Here is a 19,142-nt window from a genome sequence, read left to right on the forward strand (position 1 = left end):
GGAGGCAGAGATGGTCAAAAAGATATGGCTGCATAAGGGACTATAGAAGCTTTCAGTGCAAATTTAGGACTGGCGGGGGAACATGCCAGAGGCTTGCAAAGCACCGCGCACAGGCAGGTTTGTTATGATGAGAGAAAGGATAACAGCACTGTAACAGAGAAACTTGAACTGGTTTAATTGGGTCCTTCTCCTTATAAAATAGTTATGAAAAGAAATGTGAGATTATAGAACCAGCTGAAACTGGAGTGCTAATAAAACACAGGAAACCGTTGATCTCAGTGAGAGCCATTTGCTGAACGCGGAGAGAGCAGGAATCCGTAAGCAGTAAAGTATTTTATCATTTCTTTTCAATTTGTTTTTAAAAACATGTAAAGTTTCTTATGGAAAAAGTCAAACACAACGATTAGAAAAAGCCCAGGTTCAAATGATTCTACAGTGATCACAGGTTCACTGAAATCTTAAAAGACAGAAAATACCGATGCTTTTTCTGAATAAACACCAGAGCCACTATTTTAAAAAGCTTTTCACAATCTGACAGAATAACTTAGACAGTATCAAACCATCTCAAAAAACAAAGCAAATGTAAAGAGTTCAGAGAAGAAGTCAGAAGCGTACAAACATTTTTTCACATGAATGACTTTGCAACTTGAGGTTTCCAAGCTCCAGCATCTCTAACAGACTAGCCAGTAGCACTGAAAGCCGAAAAGCAAAACAAGAATACAAAAGGAGGGGTGGAATTTACTTAACAAGGTCTACAATAGATCCTGGCACATCTCAGCCTCAGAAAAAAATTGAAAAGACACTTACCACAGGATTTTGTAAATATGGGTTGATGCTCACATACCACGCAGTGTTACATGTGGTTGCAAAAATTCACTCTGTCTCATGAGATCATATGTATACACCCGAAATTATAAATTTATGCAAGTTTTTGCCAGAACCAGTTAGACATTTTCCTTTATTTCCACAGCTGCTGAAAAGTATTATCGCATCCATACTCTATTATGTCCAAATTTTCCTGGCCTTTGAAGTGGTCCATGCTTCCACTTTAAAGCTTGAGCTGGAACAGATATTTAACTCAAAGAGTTTAGTTATACATCTCCCTTTATGAAAAATTAAAATGCTTTAGCTAAGAAGCAGTGTCTTTTTACCCCAAGAAGCTCTTCCAACAGCAGTTAAGTAAATAATATGAAACAAAAACAGGGAAAGGAACCAGAGTGTTCTGTAACTAACAGAGAAGAGAAGTTTGGTTTGTTTTCATAAGGCTCAAACAGAAGAAGTTTCATGACTTAAGTAATATGATTGCAAAAGGGGTGTGGAGAAGGAAGGTTTCCATTAAAGAGATCTGAACTGGTCCAACAGTAATTTGAGCTCCACATGAGGTCACTTTTTGCCATGCCACAAGCAGCAATGGACTTCAGCAGCACAGCAAAAATTTGCAGCTACACAACAATTTCACAAAACATAGGCGTGAACGGATGACTGATGAGACAGCAAGAGGCAAAACAGAGGCCACCTCTGAAGCAATCACTCGCACTGTATTAGTGCCATGAGAGAGCATCTTCCACATCTTTAAAGCTGCAAATGTAAACAACACTTCAAAGAAATTTGAGTGGTGAACCAGGAAATGAAAAAATGGCCTGGGATAAAATGATGGATTTTCCTGGGCCCCCCAAGGAGCAGCTCTGGGAAGTCCCTGCTCCCAGTTAATGGCTGCCAAGGCGCTCTCTGTCTGCAGAGAGTGGGATTTAAAGACCATGTTTTCTTACCCCCTTCTGCTGGCTATCACCAAAGGCTGCTAACAGTTGCACAGACCAGCTCAGCACGTGGGTAACGTCGCCTGGAGTTTCTCTGTGGCTCTCAGCATCCACATTGCGTACGGCCAACCTGAGCGTAATCCCGGCTGTTCCTGCAGCAGCTAACACAGGGCCCCGGAGAGAAAGGTCACCACAACCACATGGCATCATCGCACAGAAAGGCGATTTGGGGAGAGGCACAGTGCACTGGCTCACGCTAAGCCTGCGGCCAAAGGCAGGCCTGCATCCACAAAACCTGGATGCATGAGAGTCTTGAGTCACATTTTGCTGCAGAACCATGCTTAAAAGGCGGTGTGGATGCTGCCATCACGCTCTGCCCTTGTGCAGGGTGGGATTGTGTCTGGTTACCTCTGTTAACAGGGGATGTGCAGCTTGCATTTCAAGTCCTTGACTGTCATGACTCCAGCTCCAGCGCCCAGTGCTCTAGAAAGACGCAGTCCTGAGCGATCTGAATCAGGGCTGCACTTTTGTAACACGCAGTCTTCCTCACGGGGAACAGGATATTCAGGCCATATAGCCAGGACCTAAACGCAAGTCTCCCTTTTCACCGCTTACGTTATGTCTGTGGACCTCTGCCTAATCAGCTCAGTATTAGGCTCTGCAGTTAAACGATCTGAGACTGAAGCTTAAGGACAAAAAATGGGAGATTCAGTAACAAGAAACAAGCAAAGGCAACAGGAGTTCTTATTTCCCCTCTTCATTAATTCAACAGTCACCTGATAGACAGTGCTGACACTGATTCATTATCGTCTAGAGCCTCGAGTAGACCTTTCGGTCTCCAGCAAAAAGCTCAGGACTACAGAAAAACTTGTGCAAATTTGGAATAGGGACCGTCTTCCCTCCTGGGGCAAATGAGCTGCTGCCTGCTTTGGCTACAGGCAGCCCAGCTGTCTAAAATGAGCTCTGACAGCTTAAATCCTGACTTGCTGGGCTTGAGTAGCATCTGGAAAGAGAACGTGCATCAGCAATGACTAGGTTAATGGTATAGCATATGAGAAGCTACAAGGTACAAGGTTTGCTAAAGAGAAATTTTCTTCTCCAAGGAATGGTGCAGATGGCATCCCATATATTATAATAATTCAAGACAACTTTCTGCAGCCCTTACAAGTGAAGTCAACAGGAGTCTTACAGTGTTTCATACTTTGCATATATAAAGGTGGTTTTAAATACGGATTAGCCTGATAAAGATGACTCCTCAGAACCTCGATGCATACGTGTAAACGCCGGGAACCACGTGACCTGAAAAAACAAGATTTCTTTGCATATAGGTACTTGCTAGCCATTTGTTCTTCAGCTTCCCTGTGGGATGTAAGTGGAAATGGAAACATAAGTATTTCTGAAAACAGGTAATAATGGCTTAGGAGAGTCTCCCTAGTTTTATTTATTACACAGGCAAGAGGCCAGAGAAAGCATTTAGTTAACTGAAGTTTTATTGAAAGTAGTAAGTGGTATGTTTCTGACCTCCTCCTTTCTTCTCCAGCAGAATGTTGCTCTTAGCCTTCTTTTTATGTACCAATAAAAACAATTAAGAAAAATTATCTGTGTAACTCCCTGAAAGATGCCAATAAAAAAGCTACTATTTAAAAAAAAAAAAAAAAAAAAAAAGGAACCCAAATTCATCATTCAGCATAATTATCCCCACAGAAAGACTAACATGTAGGAGAAATGGGAAAGAACCTTGTTTAGGGTGCTCAGGGAAAAAGATTGTATTAAAAAGGTAAACTTAGAATAAAAGAGCAAGAGGCAGGAACTAGGAAAAAAATCCTTATATTCTCCAAGTTGGCTAAATGTATCAACCCTTGTTATATTTGTTTGTAGTGTATTACTCATTAGGCATGTTTGTGCACTGGGAAAAATACCAGATAAAACATGTGGTTACTGGTCAACAGAGATAATACAGTTATAACACAAGCTCTGGTCTGCAGCAGCTTTCCTTAATAAGTATTTCCTATTTAAGCAAAGATTGATCCTACGTGATATGACAGGCTAAATGATCCAAAGAAATTGCTTTCCAGTGCTATCCTTTCCTGCAATTTTTTAAGAAACTTCTAATGTACACGCACTGCGAGCTTACTGACTTTCATACCAGTGTGCCTAAGTTTCCATTGCATGTAAATTCAAGATTTATTTTCCTGTGATACAACTCAGCTGCATGTTTAATTCAATGGTTAGTCTTTCAGCCCAAAGATCTGAAGTAAGTTTACAAACATACAACTATTTGAAATAACATGAGAGTTTCCTATAAATTCTAATTTTCAAGACTGCTACGCACATGTCATTGCATTACAGCCGTAGCTCATTCAGTTACAAAAAGCTTCTAGAAGGAAGGTTAAATAAGCATTGCATCTTTATAACTGTAACAGAATGAGGGGCAGAAATACATAGGTTTTCTCCTCCTCAGTTTCACAAAGTTTTCATGTGGCTTATTGTTCAGAAAGCTAGCAAGAATGAAAGCATAACTAGTATTCCCCATCTCAGCTACCCACTAAATGACAGTTAAACAGCGCTGAAGGAAATTAGTGTGGTTTTCTTGCACAAGAGGCTTTTTTTTTTTTTTTTTTTTAAAGTTAGCAACCATGTTGTAAAACATCTAGAAACAATGGAGAAGGAACCTATGCTGCTATTCTGATGCAAACATTTTAGTTAAACCGGCATGACTCTAGCAAAACCAGACTGCAAGCGCCTGGCTGCAAGAGCCATGTTAAGGAATCCTCTTGGCACAAAAGTAAGCAGCAAATACACAACCAGAAAGAGAGACTGTTCTAAAACCAAGAAGCATATATATGACCATGTTAGGTCTCCTGTTCAAGATAACCAACTTTCTCAGACTGTTTATACAGTAAATTCAGTGTACACACATACGACTCAAGTTTTGGCTGGTTTCAGCCAACTTTTCAGAGGGTTTGAAGCCTCTAAGATACAAAGTTCTCCTACACTTCATGTAAACTGGTGGCTGAGTAAAGAAAGACTCCAGCCAGGAGTAAAGTCTCTGAGAGGAATGATTTCAATGCTGTTAGATTAACAGTCCTTGGAAGTAGGTTAAAAAAAAAAAAAAACTAGGAATTTGGGTCAGTGAGAAGCTAAGCGTCAAGAAAACAAAGTCAAGGTTTACGGAAGGCAAGACTTCAGAATTCCCCACGTCGGCCACATGTGAACCAGATGACAATGGGGATTTAGCTATGCAGCAGAGAAGAGTTCAAGCTCATGATGCTGGTGTGAAAGTCATGCAAGCTTATCTCACGCAGCTCAGCTAGACACTTTACAGCTTCAGTTTGTAGAGAAAATACATATGGTATAAACATATTCCACAAAGACTTTTTTTTTTTTTCTCAATTCTCTCACACATCGCTTTCTTTCCAGTCTCGCAGCATAATCTAGTAGCATAATCTGACCTATCTTCTTCACCAATCCAGAGACTGGGGCAAAATTTATCAAACATCATGATGAAAAAAAGGTCAGCTCTAATTTACTTGCCTGCCTGCCACCTGAAATTAGGTGTCTTGTATGAGACCTGTGGCTTCATTGGCACATTAAAAAAAAAATCCAGCTTTAAGGATAAAGGCATCTTCTATCACACCGTCATTATAAAGGATGTGATTCAAAATCTTCTAACATCCTCTCTGCTCTTACTTAATAATACCTCAATTAACTTTATTCAGATTTTTGCCAGAATCACTTTTGGTCACTTTACAAACTTGCTGTGGTTTACCCACTACATAACTGGCACCTTTACTCTGAAGCATTTCATTTTTACTCTGAAAAAAAAAATTATACTGGATAATGCAGCAAGATCTAACTCTGCTGCAAAGAAAAACCCAGTTTAATCCCAGGCCAGTTACTCACTTGAGGACAAGTTCATATCACTAAAAGATTTTCCCAGTTGCCGTCTCCTTCACTTTTCACCCCCTTGCTTATTGTGTTCATGCCTAGAGAGGAACCAGGCACAAGCCCATCTGCAGTCCAAGCACCATTATTTGACTCTGGAAAATATATACAAGCTTGTACCAAAGCATGCAGCTTCACTCCGCTTTCTGCCCTGCCCATCAAAAGCAACACACGGAGCCCAGAACGGGGCTGGGAGGAGAGCGAGCATGGTGCCACCACGAGCAGCAGCTGCGAGGCAGATTTCTGCTCCCTTTTATTGAGTGCACTCACATCTGTGCACCTTAGCTGGATTTCAGCCCAAGGCCTTTAACTTCTAAAGTCAGGATTTAAGCTTCAAAACAGCTGCCTCTGGATAAAAAGTATGATATTCTTAACAGAAAAAAAAATACTCTGGGGAAGGGGGAGAGGAATTATGCCATTAAATTAAAACCTCCTCATAAAAGAGGCTTAAAAGATGTGTGCATTAAAAAAAAAAAAAAAACAACTCAGGGTACAGACAGAATTATTTGAGGGTTGAGAGGAAGACAGCAGAAAAACCTGGTTGTTTAAACTAACTACACTGAACTTGAGGAGGAGGTCGATACTTCTGCCCCAGTACCAAACTGATAGAAATTTTAAGCCCTAGATTCAATCATAAACCCCAAGCAAAGATCAAGAAAGCACCTTTCAAACACACTCTTCTCCTCCCCTTCCTTTAAGGGCTTCAAAATAATCCTATTTAAATCTAATCTGGACTTTAAATGCCCCAAACTTTAATGATTCCATGTTTTAAAGTTCCATTCATCTACTCTTCTATCAACAATTGATATACAGAAATATTTTTAAATTGCTTTAAAGAGCACCATGCATTCACTGCAGGACCTTTTGATGCTCTCGTGTGCACTATCACTTGTTTACTTTAGGTTTTCCATTAGTCAAGAGGAAGCTAATTCACATCCAGATGAAGCAGAAGCACCAGAGAGCACACGAGACAGTTAAGGCAAAGGAATCTGATTCAAACAGCAGCCAGCACAGAAGATATTGAGCAGTCCAGGAAACTGAGAAAAAGTTGTTTTGCCTCTTAACCAAGTATCTTTAGAAACATGAAATGATCATTAAGAAAGTCTGAAATTGCTTAAATTTACATAAAAATGCCACTAAAAACTCCCTGTCTCTTCATTTTCATCAGTGATGCAAACACACTGACTAAAACCACTAGGTACCGCAATGTAAACACTTTCCAAATCCTTCTCCAGAAAAATTAAAAAAAAATCCCAAACTCATTTACAGGACCACAGTCTTCTCACGAAGCTCACAAATAGTCCTGTGATTCATTCCAATTAAACGTGAAAATACAGCATACCACTGGAACTACCTTAGAGCCCCAAGTCATTTGAAAACGTGCATTGGCACTATTTCAAAATATAGATTCAAATATAAAGTGCTACTCTTGATTCATCGGGTATGACATTCTCTCTTTCTCCTTTACCTCCCGACCACACCAAAAAGATCTCATGGGAGAAGCAAACTGTACACTCCAGTTCCAACAGCTAGATGCCTTCTTCTAAACCCAAGTACGAGGTAAAAATGGGATATGTAAAGTACAACTACATTTATCCTTCTGCACTTTTATACCACTGCTGCAACAAGAAATCCTTAGCCAAATCAACAGTACTTCACAGCTTCAAAACAGGTCACACACTGAGGGAAGACCGTCAAATAAAAACTGAAACAGTGCAGTCACTGTAAGGGTGCTATTTCGACTTCTGCATGCAAGTTAGTGAAGTAAGTAAGCATCGTGCTTCAAGATGTACCTTTCTTGACATTTAAAAAAAAAAAAAAGTAAGGGCTATGGCCTTTCAGTGATCCAAAGAATTTTTCAAAAGCATAAGAGATGTTTATCATATGCTCAGTCCCATTCTAATGAAAATTAATATTTGACCAGAGCAGAGGGAAAAATGCAATTTAATGAAGTATCATTCATTTCCTATCCTAAACTGCTGTATCTGACATCCCATACAAAGATGTCAATCAGCTGTCATTGAGTCAGCTATATTTCCACATTTAATGCAGCTGGTTTGGGTGACTCACACAAATTATCTGTCTAGAAGAGAAGTAACAGAAATCTCTAGCATGATTTTGTTGCACCTTTTCAAGATAAAGTGGCATTTGCCTGGTGCACCTTCTTTGAACTTCAGTTATTGGACAGTTTAGTTTAAATTCCATTTGGTTTTTAGGATTTTTCTCAGCACCAATAAGCTCCATAGATGCAAAGTAAGAGGCACAGAACTGGCAAGTAAGGAAGAGATCGTCGTCTAACCAGACCCTGTTTTCAGCAAGAAACAGCTTTCCAGGTTGCACACTTGCCTAAAGGCCTTGATAGGAAGATGATTTCTATGTTGGGGTAATAAGTCTATGCTTGAAATGCAAAGCTTTGCATGTTTATATTATCTTTTCATTGTACTTAGTTTTCAAATGTTTCAACCGGTTTGTTTTTATTGGTTCAAAGTCCTGAGTTCAAATCCTGTCCTTGCCACTAATTGGTTATAGCTGAAGGCACATCAATTCAGCCTTTGTTTCCCAATAAGTAAAATAAGGACAATAATAAACATTTATCTACTTCAAACAGACACTGGAAGAATTTGTTTGCCCAGTTACAGTTTGCTTTTTTAAATACACAATGGCTCTATAAAACTCTAAGCAGCAAGTACCTAGGCTAACTTCATTAACTGAAATGATCATAATTTGGTAAATTGTTTGCTAAGCTCTGATATCCTTTCCTTGCTAAAGGATACCATTTCTTACAATAGAGCTCTAAGCCTCCCATTTGAGCAAACCATGATATTTTAGGTTGAGTTTGTGGCATTTAACTATGGAGGTTAAAAAATTACACATTGATTATCAAGACATTTAATCTTAATAATCTGAATAGTCGTATTTTAGAGCACAGAACTCTTTCCAGTCCCCTTCCTGCAGGGAAATACCCACTAGGAAGGGGAGCAGAAGCTCCTTATTTCACTGCTTTTACAGTGATGAGTGATCTCTGACACACGATGTTTGTTGACTAGTGCATGTAATCTGGTACTTTCCAAATCCAACCTTTGCTTGACTTCATGGCACTCTTTAAACATCTGCATTTAGAAAGGAAATTAAATACATCTGTGGCTGCTTTAGCTGTCAACTAATCAACTTCCTATTAGAAAAAAAGGAAAAAATCCCTGAAGTGCAACTCTGCAGATAAAGGTGAGTCTTAAGTCTTGTGAATCATCAGATTGATTAGGAAATCAGCTGAGGCTTCTTCATCACTAGAGATAACGAAATGAATAAGTGAACTGACCACTGTGACTCAAACTTTTTTTTAATACTTTATTCTACTAGTCTTGGTGCTGCCAGTAATAAAGAAATTAAAGTCCAATAATAAAAAGGGAAGAAGGAGCTGGAAGAATCCCCTTGGACAGTCATTTAATGAAGCACAGTTTATCAATGCCTGCTACACCCCATTTGATGGGCTTCTTACTAATTCAATTTCAGTCAGTGTTTGGAAGGAAGAAGCTCCTTTGAAATCACACACTTCTCTACCTCAAAGCTTTTTAGTAAATCCTTGCCTTTCAGTGCACAGAACAACGCCTTACAAATGCAGCCCTCCCCCTGTATGCTACTAGATGATGGCAGTCAAAAGAATTAAACATTAAAACAAAGCCTTCCCTCAATGCTGAGAAACACTGAAAAGTAACACAAACCACAGCGTTGCGCTCCAGCAGCTAGAGGGTCTTTCTCCTTGCACAATTCTGAGAGAAAGAGGGAAAAAAAAAGGCTCAGTAAAACAATTTTACTGAGAACTGATATTAAAAAATTTTGGCAATTAAGAATTTTGTACTGCAGACCCGGAGAGCTTTAGTAGCATAGCGTTATAAAAATTGGGAATCCTGCTGGGTAGGAAGCTAAGTACATCACAGAATAAGCCTACGACGACAACATCGGCACCAGAGAAATGAAAACATTTCCACGGCTGAATGCTGCAGTCATCCTGTGCCAGCAACACCATGACAGTTTTCAGGAAATGAAGTGCAGAATTACTTAGCCACAGGACATCATGGCAGTGGATTATGAAGACACCAAACAAATACCTGAATTATAATTTTATCAAGAAGTTTAGCTGCTTAGGTACTCATATGGCCCATTGTCACAGCATCCAAGAAGTCTTCTGGGATTGAAATATTTTCCTCTAAGTTACTCCTCCGAAGTCCTTCACCAAGTAGTTTATAGATACACCAGCACTACTGACCAGACAGACTATCAATCTCTGACTGAGCACCTAGAACTGGCCCCCATTTTTAGATGAGTCTTATAAAATTTCACAATAAAAATGACATCAATTACAGAGATTTTCTAGTGAAAAGCACTGGTCTAGGGTTTTCTTTTACGCCCAGTTTTCTTAGAAAAAGAGGCTTAGGATATTTGCCTGTGCTCCTCCACCCTGCAATAAATTTTTAAGTGAAGCTAGCAAATGGATTACATTAATTGAAAGAACATGTTGTCTTGGATCAGTATATCCTATTTGTTGCCTTGAAGCAGATAACAAGGTAGAGGAGATGTCTTTTTTAGTGCTTCTACAGAGAAAATGTAAATCTTAACTAGCTGGAATGTATATAGACCCCTGTAAGGCAGCCAAATGAGTAAAAACTTATCCTGTAAGGCATTAAACATGAGTGATAAGGTACCTTTATACATAAAACTACATCCACACCAGAAGTTTCAGAAAAATTTGACTCCCCAGCAAACAGTTGCATTCAGTGCAAAACTGCAGATCTCAGATGCAGGAAACCTTCATATTCTGGATTTGCAAAACCAGACTGAATTAATGTCACCAAAAATAAGATGCTTCATCTTTTTGTATCTCTGTTGTCCATGCACTCACTGTCCCTTCCCTATTTAAACTGTAAATTATTTGGGGCAGGGGCTGTCTCTTCAGGAGTGGCTGGACAGGAGTGGCTCAGCAAGAAGGGCCCTCAGGCCACTGGTAACCTGTGCTTCACCGTGTAACACTCCTTTTAAAATAAATTGTCCACATTAGGCTGATTGATATGAACATTCACAAACTACAGTCTTCATAACAAATTTTAGGGCTGAATTTTTAGTTGCTGGAATTTCAGGGGAATATTTTTGTAAATCTTTTCAATGGGATGCAGCATTAGCCCAAGAAATGCCCCCTTTCTATTTCTCAGAGAGATGAAATTTCTTTAATTCTAAAGCTAGTTTTTAAAAGTTATTGTCTAAAGAAGGAAAAATATGTTCGCGTAAGAAGTTCATGACTTGTTCAGTCAGGAGAGCTCAGGAGAGCGCAGACAGAGGTAGCCATGTGCACTCTTCCTTGAAGGGCATTGAGGAGCTCAACTATAGCAGAAAATCTGAAGGACATCAGCAGCAGCAGTGCAGTGGGATACTCAGAAAGGCATCTTTTTCCCTGATGACACTTGCAAAGAAACTGAGGTAGAAGACATACATTTCAGCTGAAACAGCACATGCACTCAGCAACTCATCCTGCCAGTAAAAAGAAAATTCTTCTTGGCCCCAACTAAATTCCTTGTTCTCCAGAGGTACTGAACAATAAAGCTTTTTCCGCACAGTCATATTAACACGCAAAGTGACTCAAGAACATCCATTTTGATCCTCCTCCTTAAGTGCTCTGCTCAGCAAGAGGTGCACTTCACCCATCTGACAGCACAAACTCCAGCTCCTCTGAAATGTTTCCAGCTTGTTTGGAAGCATCCAGCACAGGCACTGGCCTAGATTAGGACTGCATTTATGCACACAAGAACAGTCTTGACCCACTTCTTGTCACATCATCTTGCATACCCAGAGCTGTTAACTCTGTTTTATTATTCGCACTAGAACAAAGGACTGTGTATATACATGAGGTCTTATGAATGCCCATTCACTGTACATGCAAGGAGAGAAAAGAATCATTCTGTTATTTCCCATCATCATCCCCCTCTCGCCAACCCACCGAAAGACCCACAAAATGCCATTGCTATAGAAATACCTTTGACTGGCAGCATCTCGTTGGCTCCAGCTCAGAGCAGATGCCACTGGACTCTGCGAGTCAGCTAGCACCAGTTGGCACAAACACGGTGAACTGAATATCCTTCTAAGACAGACAGGAGAACCCTTAATAATCAAATAAGCAAAAGTAACTTAATGCAGGTTTCCCTTTACACTATATCAAACAGTTTCAAGACTCAGTTTCCTCTCCAAAAAGTATACTACACTGCAAAGCTGAGGGACCACTTCTACCAAAAAGTCAAATATGAGGACATCTCCTTCAGAAGGATTTGTGGATTTTAGCTTTCTAACTTACAGGAAAGGCAACTTTAATTCTTGGGAAGAGGATAAAACTGAGACCTATCCCACCAAAACAAGCAGCAAGCTTGTTGGCCAAACCATTAAACCTCTCCTTATAACAAGGGTACGTTTCATGCTCAGTCATTCTAAGGATATTTCTCTAGCGCAACTGGTACAGAGGGGCAGGAAATGTAACAGCCTAAGATATGCCAGAGGACAGAACAGAGGATTTCAGATTTATTGTGCAAACAAGTGTAATGCCTGAAATTTCAGCATAAATGTAAAATAATGAAAGAAACACACGTCATCTGAATGGAAGGAATTTGTTCTTCTGTTCCTAACTGACTCCGCTATTTCTCTCTTTGAAGAAGAGCAAGTACTTGCACAAAAGACAGTTTTCCGGCTTCGTGTTGCCAGAAAAATTTAATAAATGTAAGCAAATCCAGGAGCTATTACACAGAATAAATAAGGCAAAGGGTATTGCATTTGTACTCCCTGCTCTCATCATAAAACTAGGATTCTCCTCCCATCTGTGCAAACTTGATGACCCGTGCAGCCTCGATTACCTCCAGGCCAAACAGTACCATATTCGAATGCAAATTGCACCAAGCCACTACAAACTCTGCCCTGCCAACTACAGACCCAGGCTAAAAAATTAGAGTAACTGCCGATCTGAAGTGTAATTTAAAAATACGATGGGGCCGGTGGACAGATGATGGCACACAAACACCCCAAAGTCTTTGTGGCTCATTCATTTATAGATACTACTTGGAACCACTGCTCCCTTATCTGCAACTTTCCTGCCTTTCAACTCCACAAGGCTTTATAGTGTAGTCCTAAATACAAAAGGCAAGCTGCCAGTTCGAAACGTTTTGAAAGTAATGCTTAAGATTATGACAGACTTTGCAATTGAAACAGCCAACTACCAACCTCAGTGTTGTAACTACGAACGTTACTTCTAACTTCAGTATTCTCAGCTTCATAAAACACAGAGGTAGCAGGTACTGCCCAGTAAGTTTTCAGGTTATATGGAAAGAGGAAGAAATGGTTCTGCTTGACCACATCCTTCCTCTTCCGACAGGTGTCAAGACTCCCTGTTCATACATTCCCCAGACGACTTCTGCCACAAGAGAATTACTACACTCAACTCCCCACTGCCGTGCAACACGCACAGCTCTTCACACCAACGCACTGAAGTGGAACAGCAGCTGGGCGAAAACAGCAGCTACATAAGCAACTGTGCATGACAAAAGTAAACATAGCTCCCTCACCCGTTCTAGAAAACACCTTTAAAAGGAATTGTGAGCCTGGTCCCTCAGGGTAGGGAAGTGCAGTCACATCATCTGACCTAACCGCAGGGCTGGCAGTGAGGCAGTCCTGCTCTCACCCCAGCCCTGCTGGCTGTGCAAAGCCTTCACTTCCCTGGTGCTGACACCTGCCTACATGCAACTGCACAACAGGCCAGGTGAAGGACCTCCCCAAAGATCCAGCCAGCAAGCAAGCTGGAAACACAGCACCGATCTACTTAAAGGCAGGGGTAGTAAGGTGAAGAAAAATGCACCCTATTGTTTTTCTCTCTCTCCTACGTGTGCTGGTGTCTTTGGTTATGCACTTTCCATTGCAAAAAATTTGGGGGTTTTTATAGTCTAACAAAGACCAACATAAAGGGTTTGTTGTTGATGGAAGAAGTCGCCCACTAACCGCACAGAGCTGGGTAACCAAACTGCTTTTCATACCCCACTGTACAGTCAGTTTGGATTGTGCCTCTTCTCTTCACTCTGCGTGGCTTGTGCAGGGGAAAGTCCGCTCCTTTCAGCACTAGCCAAGAGGCTGGGGGACGCGAATTCAAGTTCTTGCACCACTACACATTTCCTGTGTAAACATGGACAAGTCCATTTACCTTTTTGTGCTTCAGTTTTCCCACCTGCAAAAGGATGGTGGTAGTGAGAAGACACAGCACCTTGCCACTTCAGCATGACTTTGGAATCATTAATGTAACAAACACACACAAGATGAGTCTGATGATTCACAATGCAGGAAGAAAGGAAGTATCATTGAGAAATGCAGTTCTAACCAAAGAGTTTTTCTTTCTATCAAAAAAAGTTTTTCCTATTAAATTTACACCTTTATGTTCAGGCTAGAATGTGACCAGTTCCCTTTCCACAGCTGGACCCTTCTGCTGGCTTATATTAAACTCCAACGTACATGTTCTTCAAGTAAAGAGAGAAGAGCTGCAGACTTTTTACAACTTCATGTTAAGTTGCAAATCACACTTCCACTGATACTCAAGCACATGTCAAGTCTGGCCAGACCAGAATAAACTTTAAACTAGTTACTGATTTTAAGAAGTATTAAGCACTTTTTTCCCCCCAAAGTTAGATGGTGTTTGGATCTTGCTCGTTGATGCTTTCTTTTTCCAAAAATGCCAGAACAGTATCAGCTGGGAATTGTATCTGACATGTTCCCTTTGCATGCTTACAAGATCAAAATAGGTTGATCCAAAGTTGTACAGTGTACAAACGTCAGAAACAAAAAGGGCTCCGTAAAGATTCTGTAAAGCTGAGCACCGAAACTTGCTCTGTTTAAAACTGCCAGTGTCAGAAGAGCCTAAGGGTTGGCCACATGTATTTCATGTTGCTAACTGGATACAAAGATAACATAGTTCTGTTCAGTAAGATCATTTTTGAAACTTTTATGGAGCCAAATAAGTTCTATTAAAGACAGTTAATAGTTAAACAATTCCACTCTTCTTCCCACAGCTAGTAAAAAAGAACGTTTGCTTTTATCTTTACCAATTTTTTTTCTGCTCCACTTTTTTAGATGCTTTTTCCTTCTTTACTGACATTATGAAGGGGCATACTCCAAAACATTTCTGTTTCTCAACATGGTGAGTGTGGCACTATGTAAAAATTCAGCAAATTTCCCCACCCCCACCCTGACCTACTCCATCTCTCTCAAGCCTGGCTGTTGCACTGTGTGACTCTGTCAAACAATCTGCCACTTCAGCAAACGCACTGAGCACAGTTACCACCCAAATGAGCTCGTAAAGGAGAGGCGTGTGCATGCGTGAGGAAGCAAAGACCTCAGAACTGCAGCTGCCGCACGATTCTTCACTTACCTAGCGGTGGACTGCTACCGTAGGACAGCTCAGTACAGCTAATCTCAAAACCTTTAAACGCCCCAGGTGAGTTCAGAGAAACTTCTTCTTAACTTTGAAGAGAGAAAAAAGATGCCAAGACTGAAAAAGAAGCAAGATCGTAAATTAAGGGACATAAGAACTGAAACAGAGGGGAGAAAGTAAGTGGGGAGAGTATTTAGATGAACTGATCAGATGACTCCCCCACCACTACCCCCTGCTTTCAGGCCTATCAGCATAACGTTTTAATTAACAATGCTAAAGTACCAGAGATAAAATAGTAACATTATCCTTCAATGTTGTGGACTCTGAAAGACACTAGCGACACTTCACCTGCCAAAATCATCCCTGGCAAAACGCCACTGACATCAGTGGAACTACACCGAGCATGAAATCGGCCCACAGTTGCTTTAAGACAATAAAGGCTTTGTGTTAGGAGATACAGGGCGTTTGTGGTTGTTTTTAATAAAGCCTAGCAAACAATTGTTTATTGTTACTGAGCAAATATCACCGACAGCAAGCAAGCCACTATCGCATTCATAGCACTCGCTGTCCGTCCATATACTGCTAGGAAAACCACCACCAATAAAGCAAGGGATCTTCAGCGTCCTGTTCATATCAAGAGGAGATTAAAGACAGTTTAACTGCATCTCAGATTGCCTGCAAGATCCACAAGCAAACACTCCCATTTTAACAATGTTCTTCCATGCTCCTGCTTCTCTGCCAAGTCAATGAAAGTTCAATATCCTAGTTGGTGCTACAGGATTTAGTGCAAAAATGTATATCCCAGTGCAGAACAGCACTGCTGCCAGAAAGTTATTCAGCAACGCTCCCTCCACAAACTACACACAGCAACCCTATTACGCTCACTCAGAAGTACTTTTTCCTCATTTTGTTGCGTGTGTTTGACTGCAAATTCTCAATGAAAACCGAAAGCTCGCGTGTTCCTGTTGCACTCCCGAGTTTGCTATGAGCACGCGCCGAATTCACCCGACCAGACCCCGCACTGACGCCGAGACCGTACACAACATCCACACAGTACTGACGTATGCCAGGTCTCATTAAACTATAATAAATGAATAAAAGGAAGAAGCAAGTACTGAAGTTGCACAGACTTTCTGCATCGCACCCCTGGCCCCAGCGAACACCCAGATGTTCCCAAGGCGCTTATCCACGTAGTCATACCCGGAGCCGCACCGGCTCGCGAGCCAACACGCAGGAAAACCTGGAGGTTTGAACTCTCGGGGCCGTCCGGGGAAACTTTGACAGACTCGCGGGAGCGGGACTGGGCGCCCGGAGAGGCAGAGCCAGCCGCGGAGGCTCGCACCACGGCCAGGTCTTACTTTCTCACCCAAACTCGTCAGGAAGCATCCACGCTCCGCACATCGGACGCTGCTCTGAACTCCCGTTTCACGGGACGGAAAAGTGAGGGAACGAGTCTGCAACGCCAAAGCAACGCGTTTACCCCTTCCCACCTCTGACTTCTCCAGGCCAGGCCGGGCGGCAGCAACGGGGGGGAAGGCCGCGACGGACACGCGCAGCCGCCCTGGAGACCCCCAAACCAGCCCGCAGGGATAAAAGTTGCTCCACAGATTGGGGAACAAAAACACCAGCTCCGCCGCATTTGTAAGCCAAAAGCAGAGACAGAGGGGAAAAAAACCCTTCCATTTTCTGCAAGAAAAAGGAAATAACCGTCCTGCGGCGCATTTAAATGCCCCCCCCCCCCCCCCCCCCCGGCAGGAGCTGCCCAGCCGCTCGCCGCCCCGGGCACCACCCCGGGCACGGCGCGTCCCTGTCGCCGCAGGCAGGATCAGGTCTCCATTGTTGCGTTTTTCACCCTCTCCTCATCCCTCCCGAGGCAAAACCCCGAAGGATCGGCCGCGAGCGCCCGGTCCCCCGCCGGCCCCGCACGCCGCGGGGGCGCAGCGAGGGCAGACCCCCTCCCCAGCCCCGCACGCCGCCCGCCCTGCCCGGGGGCCCTTCCCCGCCGCCCCCCGGCTTTGTGCGCCGGAGACCCGCCGGCAGCACCTACCTCGCGGGGGACGAGGGCAGGCGACGCCCCGAGGCGAGGCGGGAAGCGGGGAGGAGGCAGGGAGGGAGGGAGGGAGGGAGCGCGGCAGCCGCCCGCTCGCCCGCCGCCTGGCTGCCTTGTGGCGCGGCCCCGCCGCACGCGCCGCGCCGGCCCCGGCTCCGCCGAGGGAGCGGCGGGGCGGGCCGGGGGCGGGACCGCCGCTGAGTCACCGCGCGGGCAGCCCCCGCCGCCGCGGGGGAGGCGGGTGACACCCCGGCGGGCAGGCAGCGACCCCCGCCCCGGTGCCGCGGGGCCGGGCCGCGGGCGGGCAGCTGCGCCGCGGAGGAAGCCCCGGCGGGGGCCCGTGCCCGGGCGTCCTGACCTCCCCTCCCTGCGAAAGCGGCTCCTCCTTTCATTTTTCCGTCAGGAACCTCGCGCTTTCCCGTTTCTGTCTCGTCTTTTCACTGCCAGAACCCCATTTTCTGTCAGAAACCTCACACTTTCCCGTTTCTGTCTCATCTTTTCACCGCCAGAACCGTTGCGGCCTCGCGCTGTCCCCCGCGATGTCTCCGCCGGTCACGACACGCGGGTGCCCACGGCGCAGCCGGGCCCAGGCCGCCGGCCTCGGCCCGACACAGCGGCGGTGAGGGGCGCCCCGAAACCTGCTTCATAGCAAGTAAGAAAGAGTCAAGGCACCGCGGAGAGTCTGGCGCGTCGCATAACGCGCGGCGGCTTTGGGGATGAGCCGCCCAAAAACGAGCTTTGGGGGATGAAATGTGTGTTTATAGGTTCATGTGCGTATTTGGATTTAATTGGCTTCTTTTGTATATTTATCCCCAGGATTATTCCAGGTTTCTTCAGAGCAGATGAGCTGCATCACAGCGAAGCGACAGCGGCGTCTTTACTCATCGCAGGGATGGAAAGCTGCTGGGCCCGTCGGACCGTGGCTTGGGGGGCTAAGCAATGCCGAGCGTCCAGCATCGCTTTGCCTTGGGAGATGGACCCATCCCCTCCAAAAACCCCAACCCCGAGGAGCCTCCGTGGGAGGCATATTGGGTGCTCAGCAGGTGGTGCTATTTCCAGAGAATTACTGTTTTCCGTGGGGCAAGGCGGAAATCCTGAGCACTGGCATGTATTTAAGCCAGCCTAGGTCTTTGTGTGAGGCTGTTCTATCACTAGGAAAAAGGGAAACGACAAAATACCTGTGCGAAACCTAGCACATGGATGCAAGCCAAAGCACGCATGACCGCTCTCTCTTCTGGCTCTGTTTGAGTCAGTCGGGGATCAGATTTACAGATGCCAAGTGCCAACAGATGCAATCAGAGCTACGCTGTGAACAAACAAAATGCTATAAAATGCTACATGCTCCTCAAAAAGCAACTAGCAGCATCACAAGTTGGGCACCCACTTGCGTGGTCAGTGTTCACAGTGTCAGCCTTGGTTATGGCCAGCCTCACTGACCAGATGCACTTTCCTTCACAGGAGTGTTGTGAGATATATCTTTTCCTGTATGCAGAGCCCATGGATACTACAGAGAGAAATAACTCATAAAAATGATTATTTTTTATTAAATGCAGTAAAATGATGTGCCTAGATGAATAAGGAGTATGAATGTCGGAGGGCTCCCTGGTCTGTGAGCAACCCTCTGTCTGAAGCTTGTAGGGGGGCAAATGGCGAATAATCAGAGAATTGTGAGCAGCAAACAAAGAAAAGGAGCTGCAAGGCCAGCTGGAACGCTGGCTTTCCCTATCTTTTGCATTCTTGACCTTACCGACCTCTCCATATCATTTCTGTACGTAAGCATTAACCATTCGTCTTCTGAAGAGACTTTAGAACTAATCAAGTTTTTTATCTCTGTTGCATTAGACACTGCGCAAACAGTTGTCCCTGCTCTGAAATCTGACACTACATCAGTGTTTCCTGACCCTTTCTGATCTCAGACAGCTTTTTTTGCTGTGATATGTACTGTCTC

At 43.6% G+C, this 19,142-nt stretch overlaps 1 protein-coding gene and 1 long non-coding RNA gene across 3 annotated transcripts in view; one reads left to right on the top strand and one right to left on the bottom strand.

Moving 5' to 3' along the window:
- Positions 1–17,320, bottom strand: part of FAM107B (family with sequence similarity 107 member B) — a 61,517-nt gene extending 44,197 nt beyond the window's left edge. The window contains exons 1-2 of one of the 2 annotated variants that reach the window (XM_064504798.1): positions 17,192–17,320; positions 15,142–15,261 (exon numbers count right to left, since the gene is read on the bottom strand). Coding sequence is in view for 1 of the 2 variants with exons in the window: in XM_064504805.1 (XP_064360875.1) it covers positions 11,725–11,740 (16 nt within the window). In the remaining variant the exon portion in view is untranslated. Of the gene's footprint in view, positions 1–11,724; positions 11,756–15,141; positions 15,262–17,191 lie in introns of those variants that run through there. The other variant, XM_064504805.1, reaches the window with a different exon arrangement.
- A 31-nt stretch (positions 17,321–17,351) lies between these two features.
- Positions 17,352–18,755, top strand: LOC112994788 (uncharacterized). The gene is made up of 2 exons (XR_003262024.2): positions 17,352–17,846; positions 18,011–18,755. It is a non-coding gene; the product is annotated as an uncharacterized LOC112994788 (long non-coding RNA).
- The last annotated feature ends 387 nt before the right edge of the window (positions 18,756–19,142 follow it).

The sequence above is a fragment of the Dromaius novaehollandiae genome, chromosome 1 (assembly GCF_036370855.1).
Source record: "Dromaius novaehollandiae isolate bDroNov1 chromosome 1, bDroNov1.hap1, whole genome shotgun sequence".
NCBI lineage: Eukaryota > Metazoa > Chordata > Aves > Casuariiformes > Dromaiidae > Dromaius > Dromaius novaehollandiae.